The sequence below is a fragment of the Micropterus salmoides genome, unplaced genomic scaffold (assembly GCF_014851395.1).
Source record: "Micropterus salmoides isolate LMB-PRFRI ecotype aquatic unplaced genomic scaffold, ASM1485139v1 Ms_hic_scaffold_16, whole genome shotgun sequence".
NCBI classification, from domain to species: Eukaryota; Metazoa; Chordata; class Actinopteri; order Centrarchiformes; family Centrarchidae; genus Micropterus; species Micropterus salmoides.
Genome location: NW_024040707.1, coordinates 22,467,103 through 22,480,738, shown reverse-complemented (window position 1 = coordinate 22,480,738; position 13,636 = coordinate 22,467,103). Strand labels below are relative to the sequence as shown.

General features: G+C 40.0%; 2 protein-coding genes and 1 long non-coding RNA gene across 5 annotated transcripts in view; 2 read left to right on the top strand and 1 right to left on the bottom strand.

Annotated features, from left to right (window-relative positions):
* Positions 1 to 1,770, top strand: part of acot7 (acyl-CoA thioesterase 7) — a 61,338-nt gene extending 59,568 nt beyond the window's left edge. For all 3 annotated transcript variants that reach the window (XM_038723783.1, XM_038723784.1, XM_038723785.1), the window contains one exon: positions 1,266 to 1,770. In XM_038723783.1, the coding sequence (XP_038579711.1) occupies positions 1,266 to 1,364 (99 nt within the window). In that variant the 3' untranslated portion in view covers positions 1,365 to 1,770. The remainder of the gene's footprint in view (positions 1 to 1,265) is intronic.
* Positions 1,771 to 6,218: 4,448 nt separating this feature from the next.
* Positions 6,219 to 6,673, bottom strand: LOC119906169. The gene is made up of 2 exons (XR_005444937.1): positions 6,585 to 6,673; positions 6,219 to 6,475 (listed from the first exon to the last, which is right to left on the bottom strand). It is a non-coding gene; the product is annotated as an uncharacterized LOC119906169 (long non-coding RNA).
* The window catches only part of LOC119906168 (probable G-protein coupled receptor 153), a 37,274-nt gene continuing 30,112 nt past the window's right edge, over positions 6,475 to 13,636 (top strand). Inside the window, exon 1 of the mRNA XM_038723716.1 lies at positions 6,475 to 6,852. The gene's annotated coding sequence lies outside the window, so the exon portion shown is untranslated. The remainder of the gene's footprint in view (positions 6,853 to 13,636) is intronic.

Below are 13,636 nucleotides of genomic sequence, written 5' to 3'. Positions count from 1 at the left end.
CAGCCCCCAGGTCATGTTTCATTGAAATGTACAAAAGTTTGGTGGTAGATATATCGTGTCCAGACCTACAAAAAGCCTCCGGAAGTAATGCCCTAAATGCAACAGGAAGTCGGCCATTTTCAATTTAATGGTAATCTTTGACGTCCGTACTTTAACAAACTCCTCCTAGAGAATTCCACTTAAAATTTTCGCTGTGCAATCTAAAGGCACTGACAATGAAAAATTGTGCTATCTGTGAGTTTTCGGTGATGGGTGTGTCTGTGGCATGGCGTCAAAAATCGATGATTCGCCATGAAAAAGGAAGTTGTTATAATGTTAGTGTACATGCTCAAATCTGCACCACATTTTACCTGTTGGATAAGAGTCCCACCATACTGGCAACGGGAAGTGTCAAGTTTTACTCTGTGATGTATTAATCCTAGCAGGTTGGTCACACCCACCTCAAAACAGTCTCAGAAGAGCCTTAAGACATTATAATGCTATGATACCTGGGAGTTTTCACTTAATGGCATGTCCATGCCATGGCGTCGAAGTTTGATGCTTCGCCATGAAACAGGAAGTTGTTGTAACGTCACTGTACATGCTCATATCTGTACCAAATTTCACGTTTGATAAGTGTCATGCCCTGAACACATCTACATAGCAAATATTCACTCACTTTCATTGCACCACCTACTGGCAACATGAAGTGACCCTTCAATGAAGCAGCCCCTCTGCCCTTTTTCACCTTAATGTACAAAACTTTTGTTGCACATGTATTATCCCAAGACGCACAAAAAAGCCTCTTGGGGCTATACCCTAAACACAACAGAATATTCGACCTGTTGATGGTATTAGATGAGAGGCCAGCAGTCATCAGAAATCATAGGAGTGACTGACCGACTCACATTCCAAGCCTTTGCTTTTTCTGCTTTGCAGAAATCCAAAATCATAAGTCATGATGCTCTGTGTTATCTAATATGTTGTTGAAATTGCAGTTTAAGGAATTTGAAATGTTTTAATGCACTGCAGATGTCTAGCAAATCACCTACTTAACCTAACTACTTGTATGTAGATAAAGCAGAGCCTCTCCAAGTGTCAATAATTCATTCTGGATTTCATCAAGGAGATGGATGGCAATTACAGTACCACAGACTAAAATTAGATCAGAGATTCATGCACATGGTTAATATAAAAGACGCAAGGGAAACATTCCAGTGAAACGTATGGGTAAATGATGAATGTATCTGAAAACAAATCTTTTGTGTTTTTTCTGTTTCCTTCAGATTGATGGAGAGGAGGAGCAGAGGCGTTTCGAGGCGGGTAAAGCACGTTACCTCCAGAATAAAGCAAAGAGACTCGCAGAGAAGGGGCGCCAGCAGTGACGCCGCTGCTCAACAGAGTTAAACGCCTGCAGTAACAGTATATCTACCCCACACACATACAGTATGAAGGGAACGAAAAAACCCTTTCCTGTTCTTTAATTGTAGCCTCCTGTTAAACCTAAACCTGTGATTATTTCTTCCTGTGCTACACACCAAAGTGTTCACATATGGCTATATATGTATGTAAGAGTACATTTTTATTGATGTATGAAGACTACTCATGATCACTGTCAGTGCAAAGTGACAGTCTGACTGTATGTTGAAGTTAGAGTTCTATTTTATTTTTTTTAAGTAATTTTAAGTATGAAGACTTCATGATCTGTGTCAGTGTAAAGCGATAGTCTGAGCACAAGGAAAATGATGAATAAGTGAGTGAATAATAATGAATAAAAGATCCAAGTGTGAGTCTGGGGCTCTCGCCTCGTGTCCTTGCTAGTTTGATGATGATGATGTCATTGTCTTGGGCATGCCTTGGCAGAGAGGGCACACGCTATCCATCTTTTCAGCACTGTGTCTTTCACAGAGAAATCAGGGGAGCTCGGGGGCTTTGACTCAACTCGCATTGCCTCCCACGTCCGCCCTTCCCCCTCCCTTCTTCTCTGCTCTCCTCCTGCCAGACTGTCACACTCTGACTCCAGCGTTTGCTGTGCCTTACCGGGCTTCTCTTGCAATGTCACTTTCCTCCTCCTCCTCTCATTCACTCTATTTTACCCTCTGTCTCCCCCAGTCTTCTCACCGTCTCACTCCTTTTGTCTCCAGATGAGATGTTCCTATGAGATGACTCACAGGAACCCAGAACCATAAATACATTTGTCTGTATGGGCATCTTTCTGGATTTGTGCATGTAAGCACGAAGAAAGATCAGAAAGAAGAGTCCAGATCAGCAGCAGCTAGTGAGAAATCAATATCCGTATAGTCATGCTTGGACTGGAAATGCTGTCATTATTAACCTGCCATAAAAACTCCTGTTCAAATATTTAGCAGGATTGGTTTTTCATTAGGGTATTGAGAACACTCTTACACTTGAATCTGATTTGTCAGGAGGAGTAGATATTTCAATCATGTGCAACAGATGGCAAGGACTAATTTGAGATCAAAACCAAAGTGAAGTTAAAAGATTAAATCCCAGTGAGCAAGCTCTATGAAGAACAGAGAGTCACACAGGTCTAAACCTCAGCAAAATTCCTTTTTGTTCTGACCTTTGCTCTTGCTCGTACTGTTTTTCTTATGCAAGCAGAAACTGATTTGTCATTGGATCTTTAAGGTTATTATTTTTCCCCTCAGTCCATCCAGTATGTGTGCTATTCATTTCCCCCATGAAAAGTTAGGCTCAAGCAGCACCGGGGGGATGTATCTATTTTTAAACCCGGTGAAGTCGAGGCATCTGGTGGGAGAAGGAGAGCACAGAGAGGAAGAGGAAGGAAAACACAATAAAGGGAGACAGGATCCATTAAATATGAGACACAATATGGTAACCATGGTTACTTATGCCAAAGAACAGACTTGAAATGGAAGTGATGTCAAAAAAGATGTTTCTCTTCCAGAGAGTAACATAAATGTTGAAATCTGCTTTAAACTGTGTTAACTCGAATCTCACGTGTAAATAATGTGTGTGCCTGCCACACATGAACTGCAGTACACAACAATATACCTTATGGCACCAGAGTAAGCTGCATGTGCATTTTCCGATCAAAGAATAATGAAATGAAGGCAAAAAAGCTCATCTCATATTTCCTCTCATGACTTCGCATCTAAATTAGGGGACTAGTAGCCGTCACACTGTTGTATCCCAGTGTAGAGAGACTGACAAGGCTACTTAGAAGATGAATGATCCTCTGGTGCAGGAGAAAACCCATTAAGGTCTTCGAAGGAAGGATAAACGATAAAGTGGGATGGTGTTGAGGAATCTCTCGGCTTTCATTACCAAGTGACCCGCTTTGCATTTTCTCCTCGAGGTGCGCGCAGCTCGGGAACATCGCCATAGTCAGTCATTTTCTCACAGCAGAGGCTTTACTTCCACACATGGGATGAGACACACCATATGCACACCATTCTTCAAGGTCACTCGTGAAAATAAGTCTGTCAATATTTGTGTGTGGCAACGCTTCTTTTTGAGTGTGTCAGCCTCACACAGGAACTCTAATGTTTCCTTTTTTGTTTGTACTTCCTGGAACACCTTCACAGAGCAGAGATATGAGTCGTACATTCAGCCCTCCTCTTTTATCTGGGCTGGGAGCCAGCAGGGCTTTCCTTGCAGAGGAGTAGGTGATGGGCCCTACTTTGTCTGGCCTGGAACCTCCCTTGTTTTCAGCCACAGGGGACTTTTTTGGGAGTACTACTAAATTAGGCTACCTCAGACTGCCAGGCACACAGACTCTTCCACAAAGAGAGGTGGCAATGGTGAGAGGACACGGAAAAGTAGATTGTTGGAGAGCACAGCTGTTGTGTCTGTACTTGTGTGTATGTGATGTGATGTGTGATGGTGGAGCTGACGGTGAGAGTGGGGGCAGCCCTGTGCCAGCATAGCCAGTGGGCGGGAATGCCTTCTGTTGCTTTTTACTTCCAGGTCACCTAGCATCACACAAGAGAGGCTAGAGATGGGCAGTCTGATTCTTTTAACAAACTCAAGCTCTCCTGCCCGGTCCAATTCTAATGACAGACTTTAATTAAGTCCCAAGTCCAAAAATAAAGCATCCATTAAAGGCAACACCTACTACCTGTCTTTGTCCATACACATCATACCCAAAAAAGACTCTCAGAATCTGCTCTTTTTGTTACACAGGCTTTATCCAAAATGATTTAAACTATTACCAGAAATATGTTTGATTTGTTCGCTGCAAACCATTCATTAAGTGTAGGAGGCTGGAATTAATTGATGTCCATTGTAATTCTGTAAATGGATCGCAAATTCATGCACCCCATGCCCGATTTGCTAAAGTAGTCCCGACTCACTTTGCCCTGACGACTTAATAATGAACATCTAAAGAGTCTCTGAGATGAATGTAGATTAGGGCCAGCTCCTGCAGAGTCAAACACATTCAAATCTAACACTGATTTCCACTGAAATGATGATTTGGACATGTTTGTGAATCAAATTGCGTCATTCGCTTTCAAGTTGCAAATAAAATGTGAATCTCCCATCGTGAAGGGAAACTTTGTACTCATTTGCCATCACAACCTTTACAGCTTTTGTTCCCTTTTCCACACACACCTATTGGTTGCACACACAAGCAACTTTCATTCTTTCATCCTCTCAGGTTGTGATCAAAAGGGTCTTTTCCTCAGCTTCTGTTGTACCTTTGAATTTTTTTTAAATCTTAACAAATATGAGGGTAGCCTATGTGACAGTCTCAAACTGGGCCCTTACAAAATAAAACAATAAACACAATTAGTGAGTGAAAACAGAATCTTGGGTCATGTTTGCATTTCCACTATTTCCAATTACATTGCTCAGATGCTGGGATTCAGGGACACAGCTTTATAATAAAAGCCAAGAAGTTAAATGACATGAGTGCCAGAGTTTTAGCGAAATGTCCAGTTCATGCAATTTTTTTAAGGCACTTATTTTGAAGTGAAACCAAAATGTAACGGCCCAAACAAAGTGTTTTGACTCTGTCCATTGCAAACAAAACTGCATACTTGCGGGTAAGGGCAGGAGGTCAAAGTTGAACCAGGAAGTGTTATGTAAGATAAAATAGCATCTTTTTCACTCAGTTTTGGCCTTCCATCCACACCAACTGGCATTTTCCTCACCTAAAATATGGGTTAGAAAATGGAACTAAACTATGGACTTAAGATCTATCTGAAGGTTTGCATGGTTGTTGTAATTCTCAATAAAACTGGTGATCAAAACGTCATAACTGAATGTAACTATGACCTAAAAGCCATGTTGTTAAAAATAATGAAATTTTAAAGCTTTTAAAGTTTCTAACTGGTAAGATGAGCTTCTGTACTTCTAAATCTTATAATTTTGGAAAGGTTGGAGAATTTAATTTTACCTTCTAGTAACCTACCACATCCTAGTCCTTCGTGTTTTCCTCTGCAGAAACAAGAGTCCAGCTTTCTCTACAGCACAACTCTGACTGTGGGTTTCAAGCAACTTTTATATAATCTTGTGCATTTATTTAGACAGAATGTGTCATTTCTGTTGTCCCATTTTGTGATTCGAATAATAAGAAAATGTAAATGCATGCACTGTAGCTTTAGGTAAGTATTGTGTGGATCAGCTGTGAAGCTCAGTGGAAATGTCCTACCCTGTCTCAGCATCTAGAGGCGCTTTTCTTTTTAAGGCACTTCAGTACTGAACAGCCTGGCTGTGTGCTGCATGAGCAGTTCTCAGGTACAGTGTGTGTATCTGTTTTAATGAATGGGAAGCAGGGAGAGCGCACACTGCCCATCAGACCATCCACCAAATAAATGAAAATAATCATTAATAGTGGCAAAACCAAGGCACCAGGGACATCTCTGTCTCTCCTCGCATGTAAGGCCTATTAGTTTTCTCACTGGGCACAATCTAAGCCCTGAGGGAGGAAAGCCCTCTTACAGAATCATCCAGGGAAGGAGTCTTACATAACAAGTCCTATAATGTCAATGAAAAGGGCCCATTTAAAGGAGCATGAATAACATGAGAATATAACCTGCACTAATGCGATTGATACATATGAGTTTCAATGCAGTAGCCTCGTCCTTTTAAAATGTTTGGAAAATGAAAATGGATGCTATGGCAAATTAGATTCAGTGCATTATAGAGACCAATAGCTAACTAGAGTAGGTTATTATAGCCATCTCATCATTTCCTCAGGTTTCCATCCTCTCTTAATCAAAGCAAAATTAAGTCAGTTCATAATAAACTCGTTCAAATTAGACCTTTAATGCAAATAAATTCCCCGTGTTTATTGAGACGTTGCAGGAAGTAAATGACTTGGTTTTATTCAAAGCAAATGTGCAACATACAGGAGCAGTTCTCGCTCCGTCAAAATGCCGACCTTTTCCCCATGAATTATTTCTTATTGCGGTTCACTCCCACAGCCACGGAGCGTCTGACCCGCGAACGAGCCTGTACTGCTCGGGAGCGCGCAGCAATCATGCCTCATCCGTTGCTCTCCTCGCCACTGTCGGAAAATAGAAGAAGAAATTCGTCGTTTACCTAAAATGATCAGATCTTTTAGCGCTCGTGCTGTCGTGAAGAATTAAATGATTTTATAAAAATCCATAGCCTACTCGTCGATAATTTATCATCCCCCCTCGTCAATGAGAGCAACAAGACACAAGATGAGTACAGCTGTGGTGATGTGGTGTTTCAGGGCTCATCCTTCATTTCGCAGGTCATTCCCTTAACTTGATCCTGTCCACACTCCTGACGCTGTTCAGTTTGGGGATGTAAACGCTGGGAAGCCGCTATAACGGACCTGAACTGATATGACTCAACGAGAGTCTTTTCATTTCCCCGGAAAAATGAGCCGTTAGGAGCCCAAACGCCGTGTGAAAGGTAAGTAAGACTCACACAGCTGATTATAATAATGTCAGACTCACTGGTGATTAGCTGATTTGTGATTTGGTGTAAGAAAAACAACAAGGCAAGCTTCATCCAAACAGGTGGTGTCCTGCAGCACGAGCAGCTCAGCTGATGGGAAAAGCTATGGGAAAGCAAATGTAGTCTATTTGAATTAAAATGTAACATTCCTGTGGACCGTGCAAATCTGACCTATTTTAGGATCGCATTATATTCACATGGCATGCAAGACAAATGCAGATGAGGAAGTGGCCTAATAGGAAAGGCTGACTTACAAATATTATATAGCCTATTGTTACTTGTGTTTTGCACTTAACTGAGTGAGGATCATCTTTTACAATAGGCTACATTTGTCCTGGATTAATAATGGTAATTACACAGAGCTGCAAGGTGTGGGATTACTAGATATTACCAAGATTAGACACTTAGTTAACACTCTGTTGTTGGAAGAAGAAAAACGCATCAGTAATAGGAACTATTAACCCAGATAGTGTACTTATACTAACTATTGACTTATTGTGACATGCATATTGAGTATCTTGCAATCGCAAATCTTATTAAGAAGGACATGCAAACTTATGCAGGCAATTTCTTCCACAATTTTATCAAAGCTATACACCTCCACTTTTGTTTTTATCATCACATTTTGTCTTGTGTTTCTTTATATCTGTTTTATCAAGATATAACAAATAGGGTAATTCATTTGGAATATTAGAATGTGCATGTGATTTGCCGATATTCAACCTTTAAAATTAAGCTGCTAAAAAGAAATATATATATAGATAGTTTTTTCAACTGCATCCAATCCAACTTGTGTTGAGTATAGCCACATATTGACACTTGCCATTGCAGTAGCACTCAGTAATGATGGATTTAACCAGTCGTACACTACGACATTTGGAACCCACACTGGGCCAAAGGATTTACCCATTCAGTCAGGAAATGACTTGAATCGATGAAACTAAACAATTGCCTACGCTTTAAAATCTACATTTTTTATGCTTTAGTATGTTTCCCACCAGAGAAGTCAACGTAGAAATAGACAAGAGAGTGGATGGCATGCATTCACAGGTCATAAAGTGGCCATGCAAGCCAATGTTCACATCCACTGCTCAGAGAAAGTGCTCTAGCCTACATGTGACAGTTGCTGCTACACCATAAATCCTCACAACAGATCTCAGTGTTTCACGGGGCATATATGACATTTTGTTTGTCACACGTTTGGCCCTGTCATTTTGTGACCGTGTTAGCCTGTGTTCACACTATTCTATTTTTTGCTCTCACACAGCACATTGATCCAAATCCGCCTTCCTTTAGACAGCATTATATGGTATTGTGGTATTAATGACAATGAGAAGAATATTAAAAATCTGAATAATTTCTGAATGCTCCCTTGCACCAGTTTCAATTTGATAATAAATTTTACAAAAAACTTTTAGGGCATTATTCTACCACCTTATTTTACTTAAATTGCATGCCTGTTTCTGAGAGAAACTGTCAAGCCTCTGCCATATGGTGCCCAGTGATCCACCTACAGTCATCATAGCTGGAGGTAGCTTAACGAAACAGGAAGAGAGCCTCTAGGGTTGGAAAATTCAACTACTTACTCTGTGACAAGCTGGTCGCTCAGCTAAACAAGCTTACAGTGTGTCTCAGAAACGTCCGACATGGATTCTGACTTGTGACCTTTTAATACCTTTTATGTTATTAGTAAATTTGTGGTAAGGCATCCTATTGACACTGATTGCACTGGTACAGCTGGAAATTGTAGTTTAGTAAATATGACATATCAGTGCTGGGAGCTTGCTGTTTTCCAATGAATGCACACAGTAGCTATTTCAGAAAATTATATCGAGCTTGGTTGCAATAGTAGTTTGTTCACGCATCCTCACAGGCCCAACAAAATAACAGACACTTTCAATGTCAAATGCAAATGAAGCAGTCTAAACTAGTTTTTTAATAGACCAGCACATTACAACCCATTTGGAAGTTGCCCCAATCATCTGCAATATAGGTTTTAGATGTTTTAACGCTGGAAGCAAATACCCATTGAGGATGTCATCATGGAAGAACAGACTCCATTTTACTGCACAGCAAAAGCCAATTAGAGCTGGATAGTTATGGCTCCTTAAAGTAGCCTACCTCAGAGCCGAAATACTTTTGATGTCATTTCATGGGTGTTTAATCAGTAATAGGCCTACTTAATCTAATGCTATTGGATATATTTAAAGTGCTTGAATCAGTGTTTATAGCCTTATGGCAGTTCTGTTCATAACAGGCTCTGACATGAACAAAATATTAGGATACTGGTTCCAATAAGATACCTGAGTTTCAAAAGGATACTAAAACAATGCTTTTCTTGATGCCTTACTGTACAGGATAAAGGTCTAACCAAATATTTATTTTTCAAAAACGTGTGATTCAAGAATGAGTAAAAACACTAACTGACTGTTTGTGTCATACTCAAAAAGTATTGAGTTTCAATAGTGACTAGGGCTGTGTGATATGACGATATATAACGTTTGACGATAGAAAAACGTCTGTTTTTTACAATTATGGTCTATCGTTTACATCGTTGTGGCTCACATCCCACACTTTACCGTAATATTTTGGTGAGAGAACGGCGCTTTGCACTGTGTTAAAGTCAGTTTAAAGTTGGAATTTGACATCTATCGAATGTCCAGTGTAAAACTAATATCCAACTTGAAACTATCTTCATAAATTTAAATAAATAATAAAACAGGCAAAGGAGTACATTAATACTCTCTCGTTAAAGTAAAATATGCCCGGCACAATATGGTATCCAGCTCCTCATACTCTATACCAGGCTGCTGGGCAGGACAGGTTAAAACAACAAAAGAAAGGAAGAAAAAACAACAACAAACAACTTCACCGCGGTCCTTTCTTCCACACGTGCCTGTGTCCTGCCGAAAAGTGATTGCCGTCTGCTGCCGTCTAAAAGGCTTCAATCATTTTCTGGCAAGTGAAATACTCGAAATACTCAATTTTTTGAGTTGTATTAGCCATTTAAAGCTATTTTAACTGGTAAAAAAAAGAGTGGATTTGTTGGTAGGCCTACTCAGCAAGTAAAATAATGCAGAGTCATAAGGATAATTACAAAATTGTCTTCATTGTATATCTAAGTTGGCAGTAAGTCATGTTAATTAGGCTACAGTCCGTTTTCCAAATAAATACAAAGATATTACACATAGGCCTACCAAACATCAGTTTTTGGCGGACGATCACTTTTCGGCACGACCCGGCACCTGTATTGCGGTAAAGAAATTTGCTTAAAAAATAGTGGACTAGCCACACAACACTATCCAGCAGTGCCTGCCACGATGTGCGTGTCAGTCAGGTAACGTTAAATGTGTTGCCCACGGTCATACAGCTTACAGATCGCCAAGATATGCTGCTCAGCTAACGTTACTGCAGCAGGAGAGCTGAGTCTTTAGAGCTGCTGTGCTGCTCTGAACCGTTTCCTCCTCTCATGTTAGCTTTGTAGCAGCAAGTAGCGTCGGTTCGCTAATCCACAACCTAGCTAACATTAGTTGCATTACTTCTTGTGTCGTTGTTCATTTTATTATGGTAATTATCATGGTGTTGGATTTATATCCCGAGTTACAGTTGGAAATGCCATATTTAATTAAGTTTACAAAAAAATGTTATATTTAGGGATATATATCGTTATCGGTATATGAATATTTTGTCATATCGCACAGCCCTAATGGCACATTGATCATTCAACACTGCTGGTTTGATGTATAATCTACAGCAGCAGGATATCGATTCAATAGAGAAATTGTCTTAGCTTACACCTCTTGACAAGAAAGGTCAAGGTCATATCAGTGCCTCTAGAGCCTATTATTATTTTCTGATGACTGGAGCTGATAGTGTTTCACTGGCTCAGTTCAGTGGAGCAGGGTTGACACAGGGGCTGGTTGGCTCACTCTGCCTCCCTGTTGTGCAATAGGGAAATGCTGTGATTAAATGGAAGGGGCATTTGCTCACAACATGTTATTGCTGTTGTTTCATCCATGAGCATGAGTGCTTGTGCATATTTGCTGTCCGGTGTCATATGCTGTAAGTGGATCCTTTACGACGACAGCAACTAAGGCGAATTACTCACTGCAGGAATATCAGTATACAGAACATCATTATATATGATATGTAAGTTGTCATCTCTCATAAAAATCATACTCAAATATCTTGTGCTTCGAAGACATTAGTAGACTAACTGTTGTTGGAGATGTAGCTGAAGGATTCCCTATGCGGCTGGTTTGGCCGGTATTTGGGCAAATTAACTTTTTACACACACAGGGAAAAACAGTTGTAGTAGTGATTTGATAGGTTAACTATAGACAGCAAAATGATAAGGTTGAAGCTGTTAATAATAATGTTACATCAGAATGCAGATATATGTAGAATCAACCAACTTCAAAAACAGCCTCAAAGATGGAATTGATGTTGAATATAATTTCTGGAATGAGAACCATACAGGCTGAACTCTAAAGTACTTTTTTGTCCATTTACCATCATCATCAAACACACTTTTTACCCACTATTACGATGATTGCCGTGTAGAATCAGAATCAAAACCGAAATCTTATCCAGCTTTATTGCAAAGTAGGTTTACACATACAAGGAATTTCCTTTGGAGTTACACGTAAGGTAGAAAATTATAAGAATGACCTAGAAGAAAGATAAAGAAAGAGCAAGTAGCCAAATCAATATATTTATAAAAAATTCTAATGATATGGCTATAAGTAACTCAGACAGCACTGGGATGCACCAGCGTGGCATGAACAAAGTGGTTGAGTGGAGTGATAATAATGCTCTTGAGATTAACACGAAGATAATGGATGGAATTGTATTTCGATCACCATTTGACTCTCTTAAAGAGGTCATGTTATGCTCTTTGGCTTTTTCCCTCTCCTTTATGGAATTCAATACCTTTTTTATGCATGTAACAGGTTTGCAAAGTGAAAAAGCCCAAAGTCCACCCGAAAGGGAGTTCCCATCTTCCACAGAAAACACTGCTCTGAACTGCCTGAAAACAGCTCATTTGTAGTCCAGCCTTTTCTTCCGCTTTCTGGTGACGTCACAACAAAATTCGCGTCACAGTTCTTGCCTAGCGGTTACTCAGACACGCCCTCAAAAACATCGGTAGGACGCTGTCAGGACCTACATTACGGTAGGTCAGAAATGTGTTGTTTCTGTTTGATCAGTAAGATGATTTTATGATGATGTTATTGTAAAGCAGCTGACTCAAGAGGATATTGGTAAATGTAAAACACTTATTGTGCCATTATCCTGTAATTACTGTATTGGGATACCTTTGGAGCTGCTTAGCAAAAATTACATGGGCTTAACTGTCATAATGTCAGTGAATCTTGCACAGTTGTGAAGAGTAGCAGTCAAAGTTTATTTTAATCTTTCGGCGGGAAAAGTCTAATGTAGGCAGCAGAGCAGAATTGCACCCAGGAAGAAGCAGGCAGGTGTTCAAGTTCCAGGCAAGTAAATAAGAAATACAAAGTTCCAAGGCAGAAGTTGTCCTAGGCACAGGGAAACACACAATTAGTCCAGAATCACACTCGAAGATCACAGAAGGAGAATAGTCAGCCGTAGTACAAATACAACTTGAGGTTAACTGATGATCTGACAGAGAATGAGGTGAAGAACCAGAGAATGAGGTGGAGAACCAGAGAATGAGGTGGAGAATGAGGTGGAGAACCAGAGAATGAGGTGGAGAACCAGGGTTGATAAACTGCAGTTTCTTGATTAGTGGAATGCAGGACAAGTGAGCAGGTGGAGTTTGGCAGTAGGAGACAGAGTGCGAAGCCACTGACAGGCTCAGGTTATTATTACAAGTCTGACAGTATTGTGGAAAGGATCCCTACAGAGAGAGACATTTTTGAAGAGTAAGATCATTTTTGTTTAACTAGAAACATTTGCTGTATCGCTCTCATCAGTTCCACCAGACTGCCTTGACAAAAATAGTAAATAAGGTCCAGGTTGAAAAACCCTTTAAGAAATAACACGTGAGAAGGAGTGCTAGACCAGTATGGCAGTGCCGGTTTAACGGTTTAACATGGTTTGAGTCACTGTTTAACAATAGAAGTTTAATTAACAGTTTAATTTTTTATATTTCTAAAGTAAACCAGCCATTTTACAACTCCAGTGTAACCCATCTGCGTCAGGTGATGCAGTATACAGAAGCAAAAGTCAAAGTTGACTTATTTAAAGTTTTAAGTTACATAATGTTACATGCGTGACTGATGACACGCAATGTACCTATTTCAACGCAAACCATGATGTTTTCCCAAACCTAACCATGTAGTTTTTCTACCTAAACTTAACCAAACTGCGACCATTTCGTTACATTAACCACATCTTAAAAAGGTGTTTCATACAGATGGTCAAGGGTTCCTTGTGTGTCAAATACCATTCTTTGTCATAGTGTCATTTGACGCCCTGGAATAACAGTGTGTTGGGGAAACACTCAGTGTGATCCAAAGTTTTGCTGTATGTTTTCTTCAAGACTGATGCAGTTGCTATGCAACATAACACTTTAAGAGATCTAGTCTGGTTCTAGTACAGTGCTGCAGACTGCCTAATACGATAGCTATTTACTAATAACCGATCTTATGAAAAGATGATAAGGACATGTCAGTTATATGCCCTCTTACTGTAAAGGAAAACATTCTTGGGCTAAGGGATTCTGACTGTGGTGGGAAGGTCATGAGCTGGTTAATACTGG